This window comes from Tremella mesenterica (genome assembly GCF_000271645.1).
Source record: "Tremella mesenterica DSM 1558 unplaced genomic scaffold TREMEscaffold_14, whole genome shotgun sequence".
NCBI lineage: Eukaryota > Fungi > Basidiomycota > Tremellomycetes > Tremellales > Tremellaceae > Tremella > Tremella mesenterica.
In genome coordinates this window covers 461,117-486,737 of record NW_006711238.1, presented here as the reverse complement: position 1 = coordinate 486,737, position 25,621 = coordinate 461,117, and the positions used below count along the sequence as shown (strand labels likewise).

The 25,621-nt window shown below is 47.1% G+C and overlaps 7 protein-coding genes across 7 annotated transcripts; 4 read left to right on the top strand and 3 right to left on the bottom strand.

Annotated features, from left to right (window-relative positions):
* Window positions 1-317: 317 nt before the first annotated feature.
* On the top strand, window positions 318-8,726 carry TREMEDRAFT_74736 (uncharacterized protein; the record flags this gene model as incomplete). Its single annotated transcript, XM_007007605.1, has 36 exons — window positions 318-580; window positions 643-764; window positions 810-849; window positions 993-1,372; window positions 1,554-1,873; window positions 2,010-2,225; window positions 2,286-2,358; window positions 2,437-2,552; window positions 2,771-2,862; window positions 3,048-3,156; window positions 3,182-3,391; window positions 3,588-3,646; window positions 3,850-4,687; window positions 4,711-4,784; window positions 4,829-5,020; window positions 5,066-5,268; window positions 5,334-5,732; window positions 5,780-5,942; window positions 6,039-6,056; window positions 6,115-6,155; window positions 6,203-6,212; window positions 6,252-6,317; window positions 6,361-6,493; window positions 6,535-6,780; window positions 6,825-6,926; window positions 6,968-7,077; window positions 7,121-7,352; window positions 7,396-7,492; window positions 7,538-7,563; window positions 7,609-7,691; window positions 7,735-7,745; window positions 7,789-7,894; window positions 7,936-7,953; window positions 8,006-8,175; window positions 8,317-8,395; window positions 8,437-8,726. The coding sequence occupies 36 exons, from the start codon at window positions 318-320 to the stop codon at window positions 8,645-8,647; spliced, it is 5,628 nt and encodes a 1,875-aa protein (XP_007007667.1). The 3' UTR covers window positions 8,648-8,726.
* A 9-nt stretch (window positions 8,727-8,735) lies between these two features.
* On the bottom strand, window positions 8,736-13,374 carry TREMEDRAFT_35002 (uncharacterized protein; the record flags this gene model as incomplete). Its single annotated transcript, XM_007007446.1, has 10 exons — window positions 8,736-9,928; window positions 10,118-10,687; window positions 10,767-10,878; window positions 10,920-11,104; window positions 11,162-11,267; window positions 11,316-11,496; window positions 11,540-11,930; window positions 12,129-12,378; window positions 12,423-12,827; window positions 12,976-13,374. The coding sequence occupies 10 exons, from the start codon at window positions 13,372-13,374 to the stop codon at window positions 8,736-8,738; spliced, it is 3,792 nt and encodes a 1,263-aa protein (XP_007007508.1).
* A 611-nt stretch (window positions 13,375-13,985) lies between these two features.
* Window positions 13,986-14,693, top strand: TREMEDRAFT_65422 (uncharacterized protein; the record flags this gene model as incomplete). The annotated part of the gene is made up of 1 exon (XM_007007553.1): window positions 13,986-14,693. The coding sequence occupies one exon, from the start codon at window positions 13,986-13,988 to the stop codon at window positions 14,691-14,693; it is 708 nt and encodes a 235-aa protein (XP_007007615.1).
* A 1,389-nt stretch (window positions 14,694-16,082) lies between these two features.
* Window positions 16,083-16,868, bottom strand: TREMEDRAFT_57739 (uncharacterized protein). Its single transcript, XM_007007482.1, has 2 exons — window positions 16,789-16,868; window positions 16,083-16,686 (listed from the first exon to the last, which is right to left on the bottom strand). The coding sequence occupies exon 2, from the start codon at window positions 16,331-16,333 to the stop codon at window positions 16,127-16,129; it is 207 nt and encodes a 68-aa protein (XP_007007544.1). The 5' UTR covers window positions 16,334-16,686; window positions 16,789-16,868; the 3' UTR covers window positions 16,083-16,126.
* On the top strand, window positions 16,859-19,876 carry TREMEDRAFT_45682 (uncharacterized protein; the record flags this gene model as incomplete). The annotated part of the gene is made up of 3 exons (XM_007007469.1): window positions 16,859-17,413; window positions 17,460-18,598; window positions 18,757-19,876. The coding sequence occupies 3 exons, from the start codon at window positions 16,859-16,861 to the stop codon at window positions 19,283-19,285; spliced, it is 2,223 nt and encodes a 740-aa protein (XP_007007531.1). The 3' UTR covers window positions 19,286-19,876.
* A 234-nt stretch (window positions 19,877-20,110) lies between these two features.
* Window positions 20,111-22,820, top strand: TREMEDRAFT_45681 (uncharacterized protein; the record flags this gene model as incomplete). The annotated part of the gene is made up of 9 exons (XM_007007468.1): window positions 20,111-20,342; window positions 20,680-20,706; window positions 20,755-20,761; window positions 21,006-21,299; window positions 21,418-21,588; window positions 21,737-22,065; window positions 22,277-22,434; window positions 22,507-22,634; window positions 22,783-22,820. The coding sequence occupies exons 1-9, from the start codon at window positions 20,181-20,183 to the stop codon at window positions 22,818-22,820; spliced, it is 1,314 nt and encodes a 437-aa protein (XP_007007530.1). The 5' UTR covers window positions 20,111-20,180.
* An 80-nt stretch (window positions 22,821-22,900) lies between these two features.
* On the bottom strand, window positions 22,901-25,449 carry TREMEDRAFT_40851 (uncharacterized protein; the record flags this gene model as incomplete). The annotated part of the gene is made up of 9 exons (XM_007007456.1): window positions 22,901-23,317; window positions 23,546-24,038; window positions 24,181-24,307; window positions 24,402-24,583; window positions 24,634-24,756; window positions 24,915-25,160; window positions 25,211-25,265; window positions 25,316-25,370; window positions 25,414-25,449. 9 exons carry the CDS (start codon window positions 25,447-25,449, stop codon window positions 22,958-22,960), a joined length of 1,677 nt encoding a protein of 558 aa, XP_007007518.1. The 3' UTR covers window positions 22,901-22,957.
* Between the last annotated feature and the right edge of the window lie 172 nt (window positions 25,450-25,621).

Below are 25,621 nucleotides of genomic sequence, written 5' to 3'. Positions count from 1 at the left end.
AATTTGACAGTCACTTTTTCCAACCTTCGGAATGTAATGGGAATCTCAAGTCATTCATCCATAGCATAGGACCACAGATATATAATTTTGTTATCTCGTATGGCCATGTACGTATCCTTGCGCCCCCAGGAGACATGCTCTTATCTTCACACGCGATACTCCGTCGGTATTTCGGGATCCCGTCGTTACTGACCGAGAACGCTAACGGTCAAGGCCCTCCTTTACAATCAAGGGTGTACGGATTTGAGAAGGCGAGGCCATAGTCCAATTCCTGAACAGCGAGTAAAGGGGAGATGACATCTCTGACCATTCTCACAATGCTTCGGTTGAGTCGGGGTATGCTCAAGATTTTGGGTCTGCTGACTTCGTCTTTGCTCCTTCTCTCCCTCTCGAAATTCTCAGGTAGCAATGAGGACGACTTACCGTTCTTATACGACGGGTCGGGGACTATGGCGGGAATGTTCAAATACTTCAAACCGCTCGTTTCGACTCAGGAGCCTTCACCGGAGAGGGATAGATGGCAGAGTATCGCCAAGTTGAAAGCACTGCAGATCTTACTCAAGGACATCTACCCAGCTGAGTGAGTTACTATCTCATTTGTGGTATACGACACGAGCGATGGAAGAGCTGAACGTCATTCAGAGGCTTGACATCAGGACGAAGTTGGAATGAACCTACCATCGATCGACTCATAGCTTGTCTAACGGAGAATACATGTGAAAAGGGGCAAGAGACTTTGATCATCTTGCAATCTCCCCATTTCCGTGAGTGATCATCGATCTCACTGAAGTCAGTCGCTGATGGGAAAGTCAACGCCCAACGAGGGCTCACGTCGGGTGAAGATATCTGGTCAGTCAACCTCATCTTTATACCACTGTCCCGTGATCTTCCGACTACCATCTCCTGTTCATCACATTCACCAAACACAGAACAATTCACCAACTGAAGCCTGCTGAAGGGATTATACGATGGGAGAGGTGGCTAAATTTTAGGGCTGCATCAAGCCTAGAAGCCTTTCAGTCACTTAATTATACACTCGTATACACATTCGGGGTCCTCGACACTGTTCTGGTATATCAGACAATCCCTGATTTGGTGACTTCTATCTGGTGGGCTAGTGCGGATTTCCTCAAATGTCTACAATGCAACGACGAAAACTACCAATCGACTGAGAAACCCTTTGGTGCAGGTAGGCAGACTGGTACCAAGGGATGCCCGAAGAAGGAAGGGTTTGAGGATGGGATACCCGTTTGGAAGAGTTGGATTTTTCATTTTTGGCAAGATCCCAGGCATCCATTAGGACATGGGTGGACTTTGGCTCCGGAGGATTATGCGAAGTGGAAACCTGGGAAGGAGCAAAATCGTTATCTAGGTACGCGTTGAAACTTCTGATCGTGCCGTCGTCGCCGTTCGAGCTGCCCGATCGTCTGGCATTGGTAGCGGCTGAAATAAAATCTAGAGGGTGGCGGAGACATTACGTTTGGCGGCGAGACATCGTCGTCGATAAGGATGATGGGTGGCGGAGTTTGAGTGAATTACATGCTGATTGTTAGGATATTCGATAGAAAGTCGATGTCGTTCTCAAAAACATTTCTCACCCGAGGAACGCGAACACTGTGCAGTAGCTCTGGGCAAATTACCGTCTTACTTCGATCCCGACCAAAAGACTTTTACTTGGACGAATCAGCTTGATCTCCTTGTCCACGCGATGCCGAGGGGGTCCGACAGAAAACAATTTGAGATAATCGCCTTTGCAGGCCCGACCGATGAGAACACGGCCATGGGAGTGACGCTCAACACGAGCGGTGTGGTCAATTACGGTAAGAAACCAATGGCGGAATGGAACAGTGTGGTGGCTAGGAGCAAATTACTGGTACGTTTATGACTCCATCCTCAATTCCGCACGAAAATGTCAGTGAGGATCATGGTCCTGACAATCAGCTCGGAGTCGGGCGACCCTTCACCTCGCCTTCTCGTGAGTGCTCTCCCCTTTCTTCTCCCGACCTCAGTCGCTTCAACCCTGGCGAGTCCGTGATATACTGGGGCCAAACGGAAGACCGGAGAAGGCGAAGACGGAGATTATGAAAGCTCACGCTGGCAGCATACGACGCGCTATGCTTCGGAGTACCATTCATCAATCCGATACTCAAGTGGGACAGAGCAAATCCGGACGATCAAAGCAAGTGGGACACGCAGCACAACAGCCTCAAGAGCATATCACCTCCGTATGTGTATCACGTAGTTCGTACCTTTATCTCCAAGTGCCCCAGATGGCTGACTGGAAGCATCAGGGCGATGGTAATGAGCTGCAGGCAGCTGTGCTCTCAGCACTCACCAACCCCATCAAAAGATATATCCGTAAGTGAAATTGCCCTCCGCCAGATCATCGATAAAACATATCGTCTACCGAGCTAGTGCATATGGCTAACGTGACAGCACCCGCTATGGGGCTAGCGGCGGTCAGAGAGAGACACAAGCAGATCATTGAGTCAGACTGGGAAGCTGAGGCTTTACTAGCCGTGGACAGGCTGTATACCTCTAAGGGCGAGAAGGTGAGTCGGGTAGCGTTCCAAAGTCATTGCTGATGAAAGTTTGATTTCTTGCTATAGCTGCGATATCGTGAAGGATCCCAGGGGCCAGGGGATCATCATCTTGATTCAGATTTCTTGACCCATCGGTTTATCAGACATTTTGGCGAATCCATTAGAATTCATAAACGCTATACGCGATAAGCATCATTGGTCAATATCAGTGTTGAAACTGTGCATAGAAAGACGTCATACTATCCCTAACCGCAAACTATCCTGGAAGTCCTTGTTTGATCGTTCAGACCACTGAAACCTCCATCAGCATTCAAAACATGTAAGCAAAGCCAAGAACTTGCCTTGCTTGGCCCGGACACCGGGTGATTGTCGATGTCCGGGGTGTCAATACTTCCTGTATTATCAGCAAGGCAGCTTTGCGCGCATCGTAAGAACTCACAATATGATGTACAGGGCGTGAATGATTCCTGAAGCATTAGCAAAGGTCAACAGCACAAGAGACAGACCGTACCTGGAATATAACCGAGGACTAGAAACGTTAGCAAAAGTGTCAATCAAAAGTCGGCATCTGTATGTATCGGGTGGCAGAACTCTGGGATACGCAAGAGACAGGGTGAGATGAGATGTGAAACTTATAGAGACGTACTGGTCAAGAGAATGTTAACTGTCAAATGAGCTTCAACTTATGCGTTACGGAGCATGGACACTTACTGAGGAAATCCGCATTACATCCGCGCTCGAGAAACACTCCCAAAGGCTGGCCAGTCAGCCCTGTCACTCTTCACATATCTGACATCCCACGTAACAGAGTCGATAAACTCTCGCATAATATTTCGAGACAGATCCACGTCGGTCACGGCTCGACGTGTGAAGACGACGAGCGACTAGGACAAGGTAGATAGTCAAGGGATGTGTAGAGTTGTAAACAACGTCTCACCGGAAGTATGACGGCGAGTACAATCTTAAGGATATCCGAGCAAGTGAATGGCATCTTGACCTTTGGTGTGTGACTGTCGACTAAAAGTGGATAAGCTGAAGAAGAAGAAAGAGATGGGAGTAGAGTTGATAGAGGTGGCGGGTGGGAAGAAGGACGGTCAACCGGCGTGGGTGGGGAGGAATGCGGTGAACCGAGCGCAATGACGTCACCCGATTACAAAAGTTCTCCCCAATGCCACGTCATGCTGGTTGACGCGACTGCTCTCCTCCACTCGTCCTCAATTTCTGCAACTTTTGTAAGGATGAGATATGGCAGAGGGTAGAGGCCAGTCAGTCATCATACGTGTTGAGGAGGCCTAGCTAATCCCAGATCATCTCTGCATGCCTTCTTCAAGCGCAAGTCCCTATCCCTCCCGTCCGTCAAACCTCCGGCGACAGCTTCGGTCGAAGAGTCCGAGGACGACGTTGTGGACCTCACGGACTCACCCCCACTGAAGAAGGTCAAGCTCACCGAAGTTATCCCAAAACCACATGTGAATGCCAGACTGAGCTCGCCGCCATCAGCGAACCTAGGTCCTCCTGACAGGTCACGGCGAGAACCTGCCGCTCCGTCCACCCAGCTCGAATCATATCGTCTCCCTCGCCTAGCGCCTCCTCCCCCGTCGCAGTCGGGCTCTGCCTTTCCAGCTTACTCCTTGGCTTCTCATGACAAGGCCGTAGGCCCGTCGTCTCTGCCTCAGAGGACATATGAGCAAGTCAAGAGGCATGCGGAATGGCAGCGACGTGTGCTCAGTGGAGAGATTGTTCGCCGACGCCGATCTTTGGCCCTTGACGAAGCTGCGGCTGTAGAAGCTCGGCGCCAAACTGGCTTAATCGATGATAACGATATCTTAGAGGAAGGGGACACTTCCCTGGTCGACGGAGTAGCAGACGTTCAAGAGGACACGAAAGGAGACAAGCCTATATCCGGTATAGTCAGCAGCCTCAGAGAGAAATACTCAGCCAAAGAGAGCTCAGCCGCTAGTGCCAAGGGGAGGAAGAAGAAAAAGGAAGAAGAGGTCGGCCCGAGCGGTCTCACTTTCACGCCTTTAGAGAAGCAGTATAAGGAAATCAAAGTCAAGTATCCGGACGTCATCTTGATGATGGAGGGTGGGCTATTCATGTCTTTGAAGATGGTTGCTAACTCTATCAGTGGGCTACAAGTACAAGTGCGTACGTGTTCTATAATCAGTCAACACATGTTGACCCTCTCAGGTTTCATGGCGAAGACGCAAAGAACGCATCCAAGGAGCTCGGTATCGTTGCGTGAGTGAAACACACCCGTAATTCGCGCAATGACTGACCATCAGCTTTCCGAATCGAAACTTCTACACTGCCTCTATACCCACTTACCGTCTCCATATTCACGTCAAAAAGCTCATATCGCTTGGCTACAAAGTCGGCGTCATCTCGCAAACGGAGACTGCTGCATTGAAGAAAGTATCCGATAATCGCAACGCTCCCTTCACAAGAGAGCTAACACATCTATTCACTGCTGCCACGTGAGTGGATGGGGGTTCGAGTCTTTAAGCCCATTAACCGAGCAGCTACGTCGAAGACTCTTCGATGTCCTCTTCTTCCGTCCTGACTGACGATCCCGTCCTTCCAGGCTCCGCCCCTCCACCGACCAACGCGCTTGTCGCCATAGTTGAGCAAGGCCTAGGTGGGCTCACTGCGGATGAACGGGTGCGAATCGGCTTGGTCAGTGTGGTACCTGGCACCGGAGATGTGGTCTGGGATGAGTTTGATGGTGAGTCATATGGGGCCATCTTCTGGATCGACGATGGTTCAACCGGAACCTCGGCTCATTCGCAGACTCTCCCGTTCGCTCCGAGCTGGAAACGCGGCTCGATCATCTCTCGCCAGCAGAACTGATCATACCTGCCCGTGATCTCAGCAAAGCCACGGAGAAAATGTTGAACCACTTCGCCGGCATATCACGGACAAGTGTATCTGCCTCTGTCCGCATCGAGCGGGTAGATAAGGTGGCGAAATATAGCGCCGCCTTAAGCTTCCTGTCCGACTTCTATAATCAAGTGATGAATGCTAGGGACCGGCGGACGTCAGGCGATATCGAGATGATCGACCTGGTCAGTAATAACAATGAAGATATCGAGGATGACGCCCCGGATTGCCCATCCACGGATGATCGGGATGTTGTTCTAGCCGATGACAATGCTCAAGGCTTACTTGGTCTTGCCTCCGGTGTGCCTTGTGAGTCATGTCCAAGAGGAAAAGAGGTACTGTGCTAAATTTGTGAGCGGTAGAAGCTGTTCTTGCTCTTGTTGCCTTCCCAAAACAGGTAGTGGTTGCTCTTGCTATCGCTGTGAAACACCTGCAAGGTACTGTTTCTATCGTTGAGCCCAGCACCATGGGTGGGCTGATGGCTCACAGCTTTCAAACTGGAGAACGCATTCAGGCATCGTTCATCGTTCACTAGAGTAAGCTTGAGACGTTTCACGGTAGTCTGTCTTGCTGATCAATCCAGTTCACCAATCGTGCGCATATGCTGCTGTCTAGCAACACACTTGTCAATTTGTGAGCATGTCGCTAAGCTCTAATACAATGAGACTGAGAGGTGTAGAGAGATCTACAGAAACCAGACCGATGGCGGGGTATATGGAAGTCTTGCGTGGCGTGAGTCTCAAATGAAAACTCTCCTGTCTGAATCTGCTCACGATCAGTACTTGACCAGTAAGTCGGCATAGGCTGGATGACAATCCTAACCGATAGCACAAAGACACGAATGGGTCGTCGTCTGATGCGGGAATGGATCGGACGTCCTTTGTTGGATGTTAGGTGAGTGTTTGTGCTCTCACCTTCACGCGTCTGACGCCAAAAGAGCCCTCCGCGCTCGACTAGATGCTATCGAGGAGATCATGACCAACACTCTTTATCACATGGAGAAGCTACGAAGTCTGCTGGTCAACATGCCCGATCTCGTGCGAGGTCTGACTCGGGCGCAGTATGGCAAGGTGCGTAGCATACCCCTGCTCATGCATGGTCTGACTCCTAGGCGACTCCATCTGAGCTAGCTACAATCCTCACCGGTCTCAATCGTACCGGATCCGAGTTCAAGCCCAACGAGGGTGACATCTTCTCATCGTCACTACTCAACAATATTGTGAAGACACTGCCGACCATACGAGACAAGGCCCGGGAATTCCTCGGGGCTATGAACACGAAGGCCGCTTTCGAAAATGACGAAGCCAACCTATGGGTCGACCCGGACAGGTACCCCGATCTGCAAGATGCTAAAGATGTGCGGGTCCACCAGTGGATGGAATTTAACGCTAATCTCGACAGTGTATCAGTGTTTGCGAGAGCGAGCTGGATCAACATCTGAAGGACATTCGAAAGATCTTGAAGAGGCCTACTCTCAACTACGTCACGGTCTCGGGAATAGAGGTAGGTATTCCTGCCAAAAATTATAGTAATTGACCATTCAGTTCCTCGTCGAAGTGCCTGTCCGTGACTCCAAGTCGGTGCCAGCAAGATGGATGAAGATCAGCTCGACCAAACACGTTGTTCGCTTTCATACTCCAGATATCCTACGCATGTATGTAGACTGGGATGTTTTGCGCTGGAATACTGACGGGCAGAACAAAAGAAAGAGAGCAGCACAAAGAGACGTTGACCGCTGCTGGTCGACGTGCGCTTGCAGCATTTCAAGCGGATATCTCGGAAAGTCACGAGCTAGTCGTGGTGGCCAAACAACTTGCAGTGATAGACTGTTTGATGTCCCTATCTCAGGTCGCGGCAGCTTCAGGATATTGCAAGCCCGAATTTGTCGCTGAGCCAGGGTTACATATCAGGGCTGGGCGGCATCCCATGGTGAGATTCGGCCACCTTTGTATTCTCCCAGACTCAACAGTAGGTGGAGATGCTCCGAGACGAAGCGTACGTACCGTTCGACATCGACTTTTCGGAGCAAGATGGGTCTGTCAAAGTGATCACGGGTCCAAATATGGCCGGTCAGTACAACTTCCTTGTGCAGCACGCGTACTGATGGAGGTTAGGAAAGAGTTCTTGTGTTCGAGCAACTGTAAGTCTGGCTCATCACCCCAGGCTTGTTTGTACTCATGTATAGGCTCTCATAGTGTGTATGGCTCAAATGGGTTCGTTCGTCCCTGCCAGCTCTGCCGTCATGGGCATCCATGATGCTGTCCAAACGTCAGTATGACGCAATTTTTGGAGGGCAGATGCTGACATGCAGACGTATGGGCGGTAAGCTGCAAACATCATGGACTGCCATGAGCTTATGTGATAGCCTCGGACGAGATCAGTCGAGGGAAATCGACGTTCATGGTGGAATTATCAGAGACGAGTGATATTCTGCGTACCGTCACACCGAGGACTTTGGTTATATTGGACGAGTGAGCATTCGCTGAATGATTGAGCTTTGCTGACTAAGTAGATTAGGACGAGGTACCAGGTGGGCTTCCCCATTTTCACATGGGGAATAATGGAGCGTTGACTTCTGACAGCACTTACGATGGTGTAGCAATAGCTCACGCTACCCTCTCTCATCTAGCCGGGATCGGTTGTGACACTTTGTTTGTCACTCATTATCCCACAGTGGCCGAAGAACTAGCTAGAGAGTTCCCTGCGAAGATCAGTAATTGGCACATGGCCTTTGACCAGGTCAAATCACCTGGTGGGTCAATTACCTTACCGTCCTTCATCTCGCTTTTTCACACTCTTCGTTCCCCCTCACCCGTTGGGATTTTGTGTCTCCTTATTCTCTCATAGTCGTCAAGTCATCCGTCGATCGGTGTGACATTAGCTCACGAAGTAGATGGGAGTGCTGAAATAACATTCCTTTATAAGCTCTCTCGCGGCCTGGCAGAGGCGTCGTTCGGAGTGTGGTGCGCCAGGTAAGTCAACCTGGTCTGTTAATTTCCATAGCTGATCTCAGACTTGCGGGACTACCAAGGAGTGTATTGGACAACGCTCAAGCACGCGCTGATCAGTTGAAACGAGAAAACGAATCTCGTCGATTTTTATCTCTCGTTCGTCGTTTTCGACAATTATACACGGACATCTCCACTTCTTCAACTACCGACCCAATTGAAATAATACAAAATGCCAATACGCTCTACAAAGCACTTGTCAACTCGAGAGATTGAAGACTTTTCTTGCATGTCGCACGCAACTTCACACGTATTCATAGCAAATATTCAGATCAATGCATTATGCCTAAGTGAGTCGGTCATGCTACTCTGCTGATTCAGATGGTATCTTTCTTTTCTTACTGATTTCTTTTCCCTCTGAAGACTTTCGTTTCTTGGATTTTTCCTTCAACCCTTCCATTGACAGAGTCTCACCAGCCTCGGATGATTTCTTGTTGTTCTTGTTTGATTTTTGTTTGCGTTCGGTAGATACCACCATGTGAGGATTGACATCCACTTGCATATCTTCGTCTTTCTTTTTTCGTGGTGTTTCACCGTTTCCCGTGGGTTTCTCATCTACTTCCATCTTATTCACCTTCCTATCTTTCTTATCTTTTTTGCTCTTCTCCTTCTCCTTCTTACCTGTATCCATCCCCAAGACAGAAACCAACTGCTTCAAAACGTCTAAAGCCCCTTTCATCCCTTTCGTCTTCTCATCCATCAAGAATCGTCTCGTCACCTGCTCAAACTTTTCATCCCAGTTCCCCAACATATCCCCCGCTTTTGCTCCTCTGGCCAAATGCAGACCAAACACACACACCTCTTTCACTTCTTGATTTTTGATCGTTGATCCTTCCTCCATTGTCTTTTCTAAAACACTCACGATCAACCCCGAAGCTCTCTTCACAAACTCTCGTCCCTCTTTATCATCCACAATCTTGACTTGTCCACATAATGAAGATAACATCAAAAGTCCTTGAGATTGACGATAATCATTCACCGCTTTTTTCTCAATCAATTCCAACAATTCAAACCGAAGATTCCACGCTCGAAGTGGATATCGTTGAAATAATTCCGATAAGAATTTGACGTGGACTTGAGAATTTTTACGTAACATGAAATCTCTCATGGTTTCTTTATATTCTTCCAATATCTCATCTTCTTCCGAAGACTTCGAGGTGGTAGAGCGTAAGAGAAAAAGACTACAGATGGAACATAGAGATGAGAATTCCGATGAAGATGATCGTCGAGCTAATTGATGGCTTTCTTTCATAATTGATCCGAGGGAAGAAGTGGGGGACGGGACTTCTTTGGGTTTCGTGAAATGAGATCGAATGATACTTGTCGCTTTGGTTCCTAAAGAAGATGTACCGTTAGTGGATGAGGAAGAAGAACGGACGAGTTGAAGAAGAGGGAGGATGGTATCGTATATAGCTTGGTTGGATGGTTGTTTTCGTATGAAAATGTCAAATAGGTCAAGAATCCGATTTTTGAAATGAAGGTTTTCAGTTTCAAGTACTAAATATCAGCATGATCCTTCTCAGAGATTACAGCTGACCATTCACCTATTGACAATAAGGTGGGAGATGGGGAATTGTTTGTAGATGATGGGTGAGATTGAAGTCAAGTATGTGATGTGGTATAGAGGAGCATGAAAGAGGGGAAAGAAGTTTGTGTTCAGGGTTGTAGGCAGATTTTTCAACTCACATTTGAGATCAGACTTTCTATTAGACGCCGCTCTTTGTTTAAACGCAGCGGCGAGCTGTTCATCAACTTTCATCATTTGTTCATCGTCCCAATATTCTTCCTCTGAACTTGAATCGGAAGCGTTATCCCCATTCACTCCATCCTCCAGAAGATCGGTCACTTGAAGTGCTTCTGCTACTTTTCGTCTGAAATCAGGGTCGACAGGTGGTAATTCTTCTTCATCATCGTCATCTTCATCTTCTTCCTCCTCCTCCTCGTCTTCCACGATACTTTGCCCTCCCTCGCTATCATTTTCTTCTTGGTCCTCATCACCGGCATCACTCAATTCTTCCATATCTTCCTCTGACCCATCTTCGTCCTCGACATTGGCAGAAGCTTCCAACTGCGCTACTAGATGTCGTACACTTGACGATGTGAATTCTCCAGCTACCATTCCCACCACCAAGTTAGCCAAAGATCGAAGATCGTTTGAACCTTTATCCAGAAGAGCAATGAGAGTATCGAGTAACATGTCTATAGCCGGTAGGTTGACATCCGCTTCTTTTGACGTACTTTCTCGAGCTGATGATTCTTTGAGACCGAACATCTTTTGAGAAGCTGCAATGGTCTCCTACACATCAGCCTTATGCGAAAATGGAATGGAAGTGACGACTCACTTCAAGCATTTCCAAAGCATCTTCATTTTCGTCATATGTCTGAATGATCAAAAAACTCAATAGGATCTCCACACCCTTGACGACTTCATTCCCCTCGACCTGAAACTGATTAGCAAAAGCTATAGAGAAAAAAAGGGATGATTTACCTTGTCTAAAGCTTTGAGCGTCTCGATACCAGCCTCACGACCAGCTTTGATCTCTTTGTCGGCTTCGGAAATGATTTTCAAATGAGGGTTCGTTTGCAGAGAAAGGAGAAGTTCGAGGATTCGTCTAAGCCAGAGTTTGTTGGAAGAATCACATCCCTGTTTACGTGAAGCTGTCTTGCCATCGCCTGTTCACATCAGCCCCAACCTAGACAACAAGTTTGAAGTCAATGATGGAAACTCACCTTTGGGGCTCGAAACAGTGGTCACTTCCACAAGACACGAAAGAAGTTTTGTCCTACATAGAGCGGCTGTAGATTCTGACAGGGGAGGTCTAGGACTTTTGGACAACTTTTCATTAACACTGCCCCACTGTATAGGAAGAGATATAGGACATACTGCTGTAATGTCGCCCTTCTTCGTTGTTTTCAAAATAACGAAAAACCCATGGACCAGCAAAAATTCCAACACAGAACTTATCCACTGATCATCTTTAGGTACGGAACCATTCCGCACCAAAGCCACCATCTGATTCAAAGCCCACGTTCTTTTGTCTTCCAATCCTTCCAAATCTTCAGAGCTACAAAGTCAGCTTAACCTAGAGCTACACGTGTTAAGCTTACTTCGAATCATCGCTGACGATCATGTCCTGGAGATACCTCACATATTCCTTCACCCCATCCAGATTCAGAGATCCCATGATACCCTCCACAGTTCGAGTTTTTGTGATTTTATCGAAGTTGGGTTTCCCATGTTTCCCCACCAGTTGACTCAAGAGGGTGAAACCGACATTCGGGTTGGTCTTCACTACATCCTGGACGATTTGAGCAACGTGCTGGGCAGCTTTGTGAAGGTATCTATCGGAAGAGGATAGGTTGTTCATCCAACACCGCATGAAGTTTGGTGTGAAGATCAGGGGCATCTCATTAGCGGAAAGAAGAGGGAGGGCACGGGAGAAAACTTGAAATCCCCAGTATTTTCGTTGAGAGGAGGACGAATTGGCGAAGAGTGATTCTAATGGTTAGTCCTCACTCGTCTTGGCTAAGATCGGTAGGGAAATTGTGTTTCAGGTTGAGTGAGTAAGAGAGGGGTTTAAAAGGGCTTGAAAACAAATGAGAAATAGAACACATAGAATAGCCCAGGAAATGGGGAATGGGACAAATAGTAGGGTAAGGAAGAGTGGCGCAACTCAAGAAATGTGATAGGACTGACCATCGACACATACTCGGAAAAAATCTTGGAAAGGAGCTTGAGAATTATCAGGCTTTGAAACGAAGTAACTGTCCAACATGACATCCCAAACAAAATGTAATTGAGATTTTGAAGATCCGTCCGATGCGGTAGATTCTTCCTCATTCACATTGGACTCCTTCAGGATCTTGGCCAATTGCAATAGATTTGGGCTGGCGAGTAAAGATCCTCTTTTGAATGTAGGTTGTAGTAGAGAATCCACGACCAATGTCTTTCAAGTCAGTATCAGAATTGACACTTCCATATAAAACTCACGGGACGTAATCTCTCCATCAAGCTGACTAAAGCCACTCTCTCTGCTGTCCATCCCTTGTCACCGAGAACAGAGGACAATAATTGAGTTATAGTATTGTCGGCCCATTCCACTTGACTGACACATGCCCCTTGAACAGCTTGTAATAGTCCCCACCATGCAGCCTCCCTCAGCCAGCTCTTGGAATCACCGAGTGATATCAGCTCACTCGTGACTCTTTGAAATGTTTCTTGGTCTGAGGAAGGTCGGAAAAGTGAGTTAGATTGAATAAGAGAAGTCAAACCGAAAAGACGAGCGAAGAGAGAGTCACGTTGTTCGGATCCTTTCATCGAGGCCGAGATGGGAGAGCTACGAAGGAGGAGAGATAGGACCTGAGGTGCTGTGATGGTATGTATTTGAGACAAGAGCTGGAGTCAGTAGTGTAATACAATCACAGAAAAAAATTTGAATCCAGAGAAGAGCTTCCAAGGCAGCCCCTCACAGATCATTCTGAGGAAGGCGAGATGGAGGAGATCGGACATGATGTAAGTGGTGAATGACTAGAACACGACTCACTTCGGTCAAAGCGACAGCAAAACCTAGTCTACTACTTTCTCTAGAGCTTCCCAGACCTCTTACCAATCTCTTGACGGTATAGACCACATCCTCCGCGTTGGATTTCGCTAAAGCTTTATCCAGCAAAATTTCAGCGTTATCATCACTTTCTTCCCCCTCGACTGCTTCATCTTTGTCATCCACCTCTTCTCCAGACTCATCCTCATCCATATCCCCATCTTCTCCATTCTCCTCGTCTCCCTCCTCTTCTTCTATATCGGAACCAGAGTCGACATTAGTGGCTAGAAATGTCTCTTGAAAATTTTGCAAAGACGAAACGAGGTTCACTGAAGCTTGTAGTCGAGTATCCTTTGAAGATGAGGCGAGATCCCAAAATAGAGGCAGAACGTTGGAAGTCATCTTCCAAATGTACTCCGTTTTGACCTGTATGTGGAATAGGTATGAAGGAATGGGATATGTAGAATACCGATTGTTGGATGCTTGGAGAGGAAGAGCAACTTTTTCTCGTGTGGGGCTCCACAAGAGAAGGATAATTTGGTTCCGCCCTTTCACCATAAAGATGGGCAAGCAAAATACGAGTACTTAGCCTATGAATAACCTCATAACCGGTAGCCTCATGTCGCATGCATTGTCATCATTGTCCCACAAGGCAGGTCAAGACATCTGTACTCTGCATTTATCGAAGTCATGAAGAGGATGATAGGGATGACTGGAAGAAGAGATTCAGATGAAGGAATCACGACGACTATGTTCCGTACGTTTTCTTTTCAGAGGTCACTAGGTGTCAAGTGTTGACAGAGCCCAGCTCAGACCACTACTACTGTAAGCCGTTGGTTCCCTTCGATACGGCGTGTGGTTTGACCCATAGTTTGGGGATAACTCTCCTCAAAGCACACAAACAAAGTTCAGGGATAATGATCCAGAAATGTGGATTGTCCTTTCTCTACCGCTGTCCATCACTGACAATTTAGAGCCGGAAGTACAGGCGGATTCATAGGACTTATTGCTGTATGTCCACTTTTCATCGATTTCTGATCAATGAGATTTCAAGGCTGAGGTTACAGGGATTATCAATCTTCATTCTACTATCACTCTTCCTCGGAATCTACCTTTGGAACCGACATCGTCATCGTGTGAGACGTGGACCTACACGAACCATACCTTCTCTTCTGTTCACTGCACCTACCAATACGGACCCTTATGCCGAAGAACCTTTCAGTTATACCATCCTCCCTGCAACTCAAACTACATACTCAAATCAACATGACGCGGAATGGGAGCTTCCCCTTCACACTTCAACTCTCAGAGCGAACCGACATTTGAGAGGCAAACGGGATGATTGGGCAGAGGCAGAAGTGGATTCACCCGGCTTGACAAGACGTGAACATGAGGATTATCCTTTTCACTCTCAAGTTCCTCGCCACCTTTCATCCGGCGGGATGATCACTTCGCCTTCTGACAAGGAAGATCCGAGGGAAGGGGATAGGGTAATGCGAGAAACACCTTGGGGACCGACTCGAATCGAGAATCCTTTCGAGGGGGGAGATGAGACTATGAGATTGAGCCCGGATATGAGAAGTGTATCTGAAAGGGATGATGGTGACAGTGCGGAAGGTAGTGGGTCGAGTTTAGAAAGAAGCGTTAGGATCGGGGAGAAACAAGGGGATGGAAGTAGGTTCGTGGAGACCTTTTCAACAGAGTCATTGGTTTCTTCATGATCCCTACATGGGATCAATATTGTAACTATTTGACTGCTTGTTTGTTGTATATATCATCGTTGGCTTGTGTGAGACAAGGACTCCGAGGAGATGGTGAAGTGAAGGAGATGATGACATGTGATTCGTCTCAGATACGGAGTGATCTTGCGGGGACATTGTTGTTTACATCATGTAGTCGTCATACCCAGTTTGGACGTCTTAACTATTTGTTTATGGACCTTCCTGTGGGATATATCTTTCTTGCGGTGAGATTCAGTTATTGAAGATGGTCGTGTTGCATGACGTCAACAATTATCGCCTTGGAGATGATATTGCCAGGGAAGCGAAAGGTAAACCCTGACCTAAACGTCGGACTTGAAGCGGGCAGGCGGCATCGAGGACATCCACTTTTCTTCCCAAACTAACGAATGACGAAGGTGTTGAGAGACTTGAGTGATATTTGAGCTGGTGATGGGGAGAAGGTAATGATTCAAGGTCAATCTTGATGCATCAAGGAAGAGAGTGTCACATGGCTATGAAAGTCCCCAGGTGGTTTGGGTGTTTCCGATAAATTCGGAAAGGTGACGTATCCGGACGTTGTTGACAATGGATGAAAGTTTGAAGCCGGAATATAACTATGGTACGACTACTGGCAGATTTAATGGAATGAGCACACCCAAGTCCTGATCGTTCAGTTGTTAGTCGTTCCTTACACTCTGGTATCATGGTATCAACGCCATCGCAGGCATCCTAGCGGACCACGAGAGGAGAGAGGTCGGAAGGAGGCACGTCCAACGCGGGGCTCTCGTCATCTCACATTCATTTGTCACTTGATTGCACCACGAACCTACAATACACTTGATATGCATGTTCTCTGCAAACAGAGGTTGTGAGCTTTACTGCTTTCAGAGTCACCAGACAGCTTTGTAGTGTGCTTTGCAATGATTTATCAGTATGTAGTACGAAAGTAAAGGCAGTCGCGTGGGTGGGTTGATTTGGTCCGGTTGACCGGTTGATCGACCATCCACCCTATCGACCAACTTTACCTCCCCCCCAATTCAACCCACCCAACTCACCCTTCCATCTCTCATCCATTGACTCATATCATCTTCTTTCCAGCCTCATAACTAATCCCCCCCCCACGATTCCTTCCCTCCTTCCCCTTCTCTCATTTCTCACCACACTCTCGTCATATCCCATACACTCCCTGAGCAAAGTTGAGCCACAGTAGTACAGATCCCCCTCCCTTGGATCTCCCACTGCCGGCCAGCAGGTGATTCGTGAGAGATACCTACTTCTACCTGCTTTAGTCTCATTTTTGTATTGTGACGTCTGACGTATTTGCACCCTTCGCACATATCTCCCCTCGACGTGAAACCCAACCTCGAATCGCCCCTGGTCCGTCCTCTTCTCTTGCCTTTACACGGAATAAATCGTTCAACCCCGTCAAAGGGTCAGACCCTCTCTTCGTTGGTCCGTTGGGTCATCTTTGAACCGTTGGATCGATTGAAAGGTGGAGTTGGATCGACCAGCACGTTATCTATTGCCGAGAAAAAGAGGTCTAATTCATTCGTTCCTTCGGAAGTGGATTCCCAAAGGTGAAATCGACCAGCCTCACAAGCTTTCCTATCACCGTTCGTTCCCCTCACTTGGTCTATCATTCAACCCATCATCCATTCTCATCCTCTCTCTTTATCCATAGACTCCTCACTCCCTCTCACGACTCCCACTCGACGACCTGAATGAAGATAGTAAGCAGAAAAGAAAGACGATAGAATACAATCACAACGCGCCGACCGCTGTCGAGCTTCCATTCACTCAACTCTTCCTCAACCCGGCTTACTACCCCTTGCAGCATTATAACTCGATCACAAAATCCCAAAGTCGGCATCTCGATCACCCAGTCCGTCGTCAGAGGACAGTGTCGAGCTGTTCTTCACCCTCCGCTTCTAGCACACTTGATCATTGGTAGTGTCCATGCAGGGATAGCATAAGGAGCTCCATTCGCTTCTCTGTAAGTTTTCTCTCCTTCCCCTTGGGCTTCCCATTCTCAAACCCTCTCGATCAAAGCCTCAGGGGGTAGTCATGAGCTTGTTATCAGTGGTGCTGACAATAGTCTTCACCTTAATCCTTATCAGTCACCTCCACCTTCTTCTCCTAGATCATCACTCGGTCAAGTCGCAATCATGGACTTTTCATCCTCTCCCATCCAAGAGACCTTTCCTTCGGCATTTCAGTCTCCCGCTCCTTCACCCACAAAGACCGAATGCGAACTACCAGATGTCGACCGTTCGTTCAACTCTTCCATGTGTCTCTCACCTTGTGATTCACCTTTACCAAGATCACCAAGCTTAGGGATGTCAATGTCCATGCCTATTTCTCCTTCAGCCAAACAATCCAACATGTTATCTGCACCCATGCTCACTTTAAAGCCTCGTCGCCCTGATCCAGTTCCACTGCAATCGTCTCTCTCTTATCGGTCTTCTACCCAGTCCAAGTCTGCTCTCAACACTTTGGGATCAGGTCGTACGTTTGGGAGAGAATTATCACTCAACGTCCCAAGGCCCCCTCCTAACCCCCTGCGAGCGACAAAGACTTTGGGAATGATGCTGCCTCCTGCCGTGCCCGATGCAAAAGGCTTCAAACGTGGAGGTTTACCCATGCAATGGACCGCATCCAATGAAGAGACCGGAGCTGGGACCGGGAAATTAGCATTCCATCCCAGTATGTTTAGAAGAGAGGTGAGCTAGGATTCTAATCATGAGGTCTCCTTCGATTAACCCTCAGACTGAACCCATTCTCTCTCCAAAATCGTCCTCGCCGCTTCAGAATAACAGTATGGACATTGACTCGCCCGTCCCAAGTCGCAAACCCATAGTGGCCTCGTCACCCTCCTTCAGCGGTGGTAAGTCAATAGACGGATCACCGGGTCTCGGAAGCTTCTTCTGCGATTCACCTGCTGGCCCCGCTGCTTTACCTCCCTCCAAACGACGTAGTCTGATCGACTCTTCCCCCGCCTCACCTTCAAGTTCGCCATCTGCCAAAAGGGCGTCTTTAGGATTGAACAGAAACATGGACAAAGTCGCTTCTTCTAGTGCGGCCTTGTTCGGTACAGGTCGTCCGAGTGCGATTGCCACCCGTAGGGCTCAACCATACAAGCGACCCTCACTACTGCCAGTACCATTGACAACCACCGATCGATCCACTTCCGCATCGTCCGCTTACCCAATTTTGTATGCTCCAAAACCTAACACCGCTCCCACAGGAACTTTCCCCCGTGCTGGTCTAGCACCCATGCGTCGGGCGTACTCGGTATGCGACCAACCTCACATGCCTGAGATGAGTGAAGAAGAGAGTGAATATGAGGCTTCTCCTTCTATGGGTGCTCATGCTGAATATGCAAGACGATACGGAAATCGTGTAATACCACGTGCGGACGGTTCCCCCAACTTCAAGCCAATGAGATGTTCCATCGCCGCCACCGGAGAAGGAGTCATGTCCCCTCCGAATCCTGGACAAAGGGGAAAGAAAGTCAGTCCATATGGACCAGGAGGATTACCAGGTTTCGGGGATAATGAAATGGATGGAAAGATTCTTCCTTGTCACAAAGTCAAAGAAGATGGTTTGGTCAGGATCACAGCTGACACATTGGATGATTTACTTCAAGGCAGATATTCCGACAAGATGAGACGGTTTCATGTCCTGGATTGTCGATTCGATTATGAATACGAAGGAGGACACATCGATGGAGCTATCAACGTGAAAAGCATGGACGCTCTTGACGAGTTGTTGTTGTCCGAGTCTAGCGGTGTTCATGCGAATGGTGATTGCTTGCCTAGACCAAGTCGGAGTGGGGAATTAGCTTCGAACCAGCAAGTGATACTTGTCTTTCATTGTGAATTCAGTGCGAAACGTGCTCCGACTTTGTAAGTGTCCTCTATGCTCTCACCCCACACTACGACCACACAGACTGTCTTGTCTCCTCACCCAAGTCATCTCTCCCTGTGGCACATCTCTCCTCGAATCTTTCTTCTCCACCAGCCTCTTCCTGCTATGATATCCAGAAGTCATGACTGACATCCAGTGCCAAACATCTCCGAGCGATGGATAGAACCATCAACAATGCCTCTTACCCCAAGATATACTTCCCAGAAGTGTACATCCTCGAAGGGGGTTATTGCGGTTTTTACAATTCTCGACCTAAACGATGTACACCTCAAGGTTACACTCCAATGGATGATCCAGCTCATTCCGATCGTCGTAATTCCGATTTACACGATTTTCGGAAATTCTCCCGAACGAAATCTTTCACTTATGGAGAGACTCAAGTCGTTTCATCTTCAAGAACACTCCCACCATGTCCTGCATTAGCTTTTGCGGCAGCGTCGGCAGCTGTTGGTAGACGAGGAGGAGGCATGACCATAACGGAAGAAGATCATGATGAAAGTTCTTCTCCCGCAGACCCAAGGGATGACTCTCCTTGTAATCGAGTGGTATCGATGGGAGGTATAGGTCAACCTATATTCGGAACTGCTAAAGCTAGGACGATGGGAAGAATGGGATTTAGTAGAGTGGCTTCGTATGCTGGAACGACCGTTCGACCTAATGCCTAACCTTCCATTCCCCTATCTCACTTCTTCCTCTTCGTTCATTCTTGAACTCATTCGTCTCGACGATATCTCCACCTCTCATACCTTTCCCCACTACGCACCTTCATCCCAATTCTCTTCCCAACTCGCCCGGGGATCTTTGGGTTTCTGTTCACGTTCGACCAAACTGAATCTCAAAGTAACTTCAAAGATCAACAACGACGCCAAGGAGACGAACCGACATTCGCCAACTGTATCATAAATTATCATATCTGTTTAAAAAAATATTCATCCCTAAAACTTCTTTACTTTGCCTGTGAAAAATAATTATATCAAAAGGACATTGGTCTTTGTACCTTGTATCTCTAATGATGGGATTTTATCTGGATCCCGTCACAAGATAGTGTATAGCATTCTGTTGCTCTGCCTGCTTAGTGCTTTTTGCCTTCTGGTGGATTTTTAAGAGTGACCTGGAACGTTGAGTTTCGTGTGGAGGGGTAGTGTGGCGCATTTGGTGATGAAGGAAGAAGGGAATTTGTGAATAAGAGGGAAAAGCGGAAGAAATGTTGATGATCTGGGTATCTTGCATATGTGAATGAATTTGCATGCACTGGGCTGTTTTTTGGGGTCATTCGTCATCGTTGTACGATGCGCTCTGTCGCTCTTACTTGTCATTGGGTCTACTGCCGTGAGCGTTGTGCCAGCGATTCACCAATCAAGCAAGATACTCTGATGACGGGGTGGAAGGCCAAAAGTGGGGTAAAGTGGGGGGAAATCTCTCCTTTGTCATGTCCGTAACACCTCCGATATTCTCACATCCATTCCGCTCATCATCATTCACCACCTCACACCTCACACATCACACGTCACCCCTTACACATCACACAACGCCCACCATACAACACACAACTAACATACCATGTCAACACCACCTATAGTGACATACTTACGTTCTCTCGAAGCGGTGAGAGAGAGATCTGGGAAAATATACCAATTAGCCCTAGAAGGTAAGTTGGATCATTGGGAATATAAAGAAGATAAGTTGGGAGAAGTGGTTGATTTCTGTGTTGCGATTATTAAGGTGAGTAATTTCTCTCATCATCGTTCTGCCTTTTTCATCTCCTCTCCGTGGCACTCTCACAGCTATCTTCTCACCTTCGAACCCCTTCTCATAGCGTTTCCATGACTTGCACTCTCCGACCTCACTCATCTCTCGAAGCCTGGAATCGATATGTTCCTCAACGTACTGGTGGAATACCCAGCCCCTTCAACCTTCCAGAGAAAATATGTAATGCTGTCTCTTCATCGATTAACTTGGATATTTGTGATTCCTTCACAAAGTGTCATGTCGATCGTGGACTACAATTCGGATTGAAATAGTAGAGGGATTAGTGATTCATGGAATGAGCTGATGGTAGCGTGATTTTGGGACGAAATATGATAAAGTAAGCTACGTTCTGCCAAGTGGTTATTGTAAGCTAGCTTATTATTAGATACCCCGTGAGCTTATACTATTTCTGAGGCCATTTACCCCTTTCAATTCCATCTTTAAGCTCCGCCTGCAAAACAGTGACCTCTCCCTCTTCATTGGATGGAGGGCCCTGGTGGAATGTCAGGGAGCTATCCGTTCAAGACTACGTCCGTCGACCGTGACATTCGGTACCACGGGAGTAGAGACATGAGATAAGATGCAGAAGAGAGGCAATCTATCAGGCTTCACAAGATTTACGAGCTCACTTCGCAGCTCATTGCAGGAGAAATCACTTTTATTCACCTAATCAAGATCGTATTTCCATCCTCCTCTCTCATCCTGATTTTCCTAAAGGAAAAGTCGACCGTGCAGCCGCTCTCATAGATCTGTACCTCGTGTCTGTTTTGCTGGACGCAGGAGCAGGAGCTGATTGGATGTACACTGAGATAATCGACGGAAAGGAAGTTTGGAAAGGCGGGAGAAGTGAAGGATTAGCAGTGGCGAGTTATCATATGTTTTCAGAAGGGATCTTTTCGAGTGAAAGGGGGAATAAATTCCAAGTAGATGGTGAGTTCAATTTTCTATCACATCTAATCTATTCTCTCTTTCAAGGCCCAAGTTCGGTTTTATCAGGATGTCATAGGAGGTTTCCCATTTGTAATACCTTTCAAATCTGACATATCAGCCAAAGCCCTTCAATCGTTGACAGTGGAAATTCTCACGAAACATCTTCAAGTATCATCTTCCAACCCTATGGCAGGTCTTGAAGGAAGATGTAATCTACTCATTTCTCTCGGTTCTGCTTTACAGGCTAGACCGGATATTTGTGGTAATGGTCGTCCTGGGGATATGCTCCGTGAGTGATTTCAATTCTTCTTTTCTCCCGGAATCATTATCACTACCTCCATGATTACCTACTAATTTCTACACCATAGGAGGTTTACAAGGTGTTGGGAATTCCGGTTTTGATGTGAGGTTTATCTGATATATACTGATTGAACAAGACTATTTCCAAAAACATCTCGATCAATCAAACAAACCTATCATACTCCCTCTCTCAAACTTTTGGTCAACACTATTCGAACTACTCCTTCCCATTTGGCCCTCTCGTACCACCCTACCTTCTTACCCTGATTATCCATTGGGAGACGTATGGCCATGTCCTTCACTTGATCATTCCCTCGAATCTTCCGGGATAAAGAGAGAAGAAGGAGATTCATTTATCCCTTTTCATAAATTGACACAATGGTTATGTTATTCTCTTGTGGATGCTATTGAGAATGAAGCTGGTTGGAAAGTTGATAGAGGTAAAGGTCAAACTGGATTACCAGAGGTGAGTCTAAAATCTGATTGAAACATATTGCCACTTTCCTCAAGTTCCCTTATCACTTCAGTACGCGATTCATCTGTAAAGTGCAGTATATCCGTACAATTCATGACTTCATGATCCAGTCAATCTTGTTAGGAACCTTTTTGTCAGTAGCTTGATGGAAGCTCACAACTCGATAATTGACAAAGAGAGGGAAGACAAGCTGATACAGTAGTATCGTAATGGAGGTCTATTGGTAGATCACGATGTAATCATCATCCGTTCTGAGACTTTACCTCCGGATTCTTTTCCTAAAGGAAATGATCAACCTCCTCTATTACAACCTTCTCATCCCGCTGTTGTAGAATGGAGAGCTATGACCGTTATTTGTCTGTGAGTTCATTCCCCACCTTCCATATCTCCCGAACGAATTAGAATGTGAGTTGAGTTTTGGTTGATGAACAGAGATAAAATTCACCAGCTCATCTGTATCAAATTAGGTGTGGACGAACAAACTTTATCCCTGGCTCAAGTTTTGGAGGCTGCTACTTGGAAAGGAGGCAGGGAAATTGCAAAGATTAAACGTATTGGAGGTGGTCGTAAGTTATTCTCAAATACCCTTTGTCATCATGTAACCTTCCGACTTTGTGCGATCCGGCATCAGTAGAGTATTTGTACTGAGTTCGCCCAGTCCTTCTCATCTTCACCGCTTTGACCATCAGGCAAAAGCTGACGAATTAGCTCCAGTGGATATTATCAGCGATGGAACTGTCTTTTGATGTCATTCATGAAATACGATAACGACGAAGACCAATGACCATATCACTTTCAATTGACATTATGTTGATGAGTTCATTGTCATGTAGATGAAAACTTCATGCATTCCATCACTTTCATCACTCCCATTCATCGATATCTAATGCCCATGTCCATCATCTTCCTCTCTTTTCTCAGGTGCGACAGTTATACTATCATCTATCCTCAATAAACTAGTAGCAGCTTCAAGAGCACTTTTAAGACTTTTAATCTTACTGATGGTAGGTTCCAACACACCTGCTTGACGATTATCCACAACGTCACCTTTCAAAAGATCAAGACCGTAAAACATGAGACCACGTTGAGGATCCGAGACTGGTGCACTTTGTGCGGCATTGTGATAAGCTCGGAGTTTGGCAACTAGATCGGTGGAATCTTTCGCGGCGTTATGAGCCAGAGTCTTTGGGATTGTAAGTAAAGCAGCTGCGAATTCCGCAATTGCCAATTGTTCCCTTGAGCCCTAAATGTCAGCTCTTCCTCAAGTGGCCAACTGATCTCTCGATTATTCGTATCATTCCCGTTACGCCACTTCACTCTCGTACACCTCTCACCACTTGAACTGTTACCAGTACCTTTCCCACTCTACGTGAAAATCAATGGCGGCAAGATTTGAGTATTTTGGATGGTTTACCCATGACAAAAAGAGCAGGCTGAAAGAGGTAGATGTGGACGGTTGAAGGTGACTCACCAAAGTCGTAGCGAAATTCTCCAGGTAGATAGATAAGGCAGTCTCCACAGCTCCTCCACCAGGAACTACACTCCCACTTTCCAACGTCCTCTTCACTATGCTCAACGCATCATGTAAAGCCCTTTCCATCTCATCCAACATATAATCGTTTGCTCCTCGGAGTATCACACTGGAACTGCTGACTGCTTTTGTACCTTTGATCAAGATCAACTCATCATCACTGATACGTTCCTGTACCACCTCATCTGCGAATCCAAGTGAAGAAGCTTCGAAAGTTTCATCCCCTTCCAAGTTGGCGAGAGAAGATACGAGAGTGGCTCCTGTTGCTCTAGCGATACGACGGAGATCTTCTTTTCTGCACCTTCGGACTGCCATAGCGCCAGCTTCTACGAATTCTTTCAAACATAGGTCGTCGATACCTTTGGTAGTGAGGACAACATTGGCACCGGTAGCGAGGATCTTGCGTATGCGTTCGAGGACCATTTCACTCTCCCTGTCGGAGTCAGTGAGATTCACAAGTTTCAACACACTGGTTGAATCGGACATCCTTCTCAGACCAGAAGAAAGTCAAAGACGCACAAGAATCTGAGGAGAAAGAAGAAAGAAAGAAAAGACAAGGGGTAAAATTTACTCACCTAGCCCGGATCGCCTCCAATTGATCGGGATCATCGATGGTGATGTTCACTCCTAGATGCATACGTTGCTTTGCCAAGTTGATATCAAGACATGCGATTTTGGCATTGGTGATTCGTGTTTTCATGGCTTAATGATCAGTCTCGTCGTCTCTCACATGAATCCTGATGACTCAGGTTGTTCTGAAGTAAAACAGCCAGCAGACAAGATGGGCGTAACTCACCTTGACTAGCCACGGTACAATTTAACGCATACCCTTTGACCATGAAACTCTCCCTAGCGCTCTTGCCATGCGCTTTTAGTACGTTGACAGCTTTGACAGGGTACTTTTTCTCTCCTCTGGGATCAATCGTCTTGACCGCCATCATGGCATCGACAGCGAGAGGAGCGAAGAAATCATCGTCGCTACGCATCAGCGGGCCCATCATTATGCTTTAATGGAAGGTAATCCTTACGCAGAGAGGATCTTTGAACTCATGGAGGTTTTAGCTACGTTGACGAGACATTCTCTTCCCAACTTGTCGACCTTTGTGGAGAGTTGTTCAGCCATAAACCTGCATGCTTCTTTGCACGCGAGTCTGTGCGTGAGCCACGTCACAATCGCTCAGTCGTTCACGAAATCGCTTAAAGATCAGAGAGACACGAGTGAAGTGAGATGAAAGCTTTTCTTGATGACATTTGACAGTTATGATAGAAGTGACAGCCATAGGAATGGTGGGTAAAAGACTAAACTCACCGATATCCCGTTATGACAGTAGTTGGGTGAATTTTATTCCGTACCAACTCATTCGCCCTTCTCAATAATTCAGAAGCGAGCAACACCACACTCGTCGTCCCATCCCCTACTTCTTTATCTTGTTGAGTAGCAAGTGACACGAGGATCTTCGCAGCTGGATGTGTGACTTCAAGCAGAGAAAGGATGGTAGCGCCGTCATTGGTGATGGTCACATCTCCCACATTGTCCACTAACATTTTGTCGAGGCTACACTCAGTCAGCTACCAGAATTTGCTGAGAGAGATTTTCCAGCTCACCCTACAGGACCAAGAGAAGATTTTAGGATGTTTGACACGGTTTGACAAGCCATGACTACTCATTCAGCTCTATCCGTCATCAGAGGAGGTGAGAAAATTACTGACCATTCTGATCTCGTATTTCCGCCCCACTGACTCTTGTCCCACCAAGGAACAGGCCCTATTTATTAGCTCTTCTGTCATTTCCGCAACATCGAGCTTACAGATCTGGGATCACGTTGATACATTGTTGCAGCCATGTTGGAATGTGATGCTGAGGGAAGAGAAGAGAGGCAGGGGGAGACAAGACGAACAGAGCGTGAACTTTCGAGCGGAATCAAAATTCCTCCACCAACTCCGGCCATCTGCCGTGACTCGTCAACGATGGACTATGTAACTCGCGCCATCACTATCGAAACATGCCAATGAGAC

Coding starts and splice junctions, on each gene's coding strand:
- TREMEDRAFT_57739 (XM_007007482.1), bottom strand. CDS start 16,333: ATGATAGACCAAGTGAGGGGAACGAACGGTGATAGGAAAGCTTGTGAG.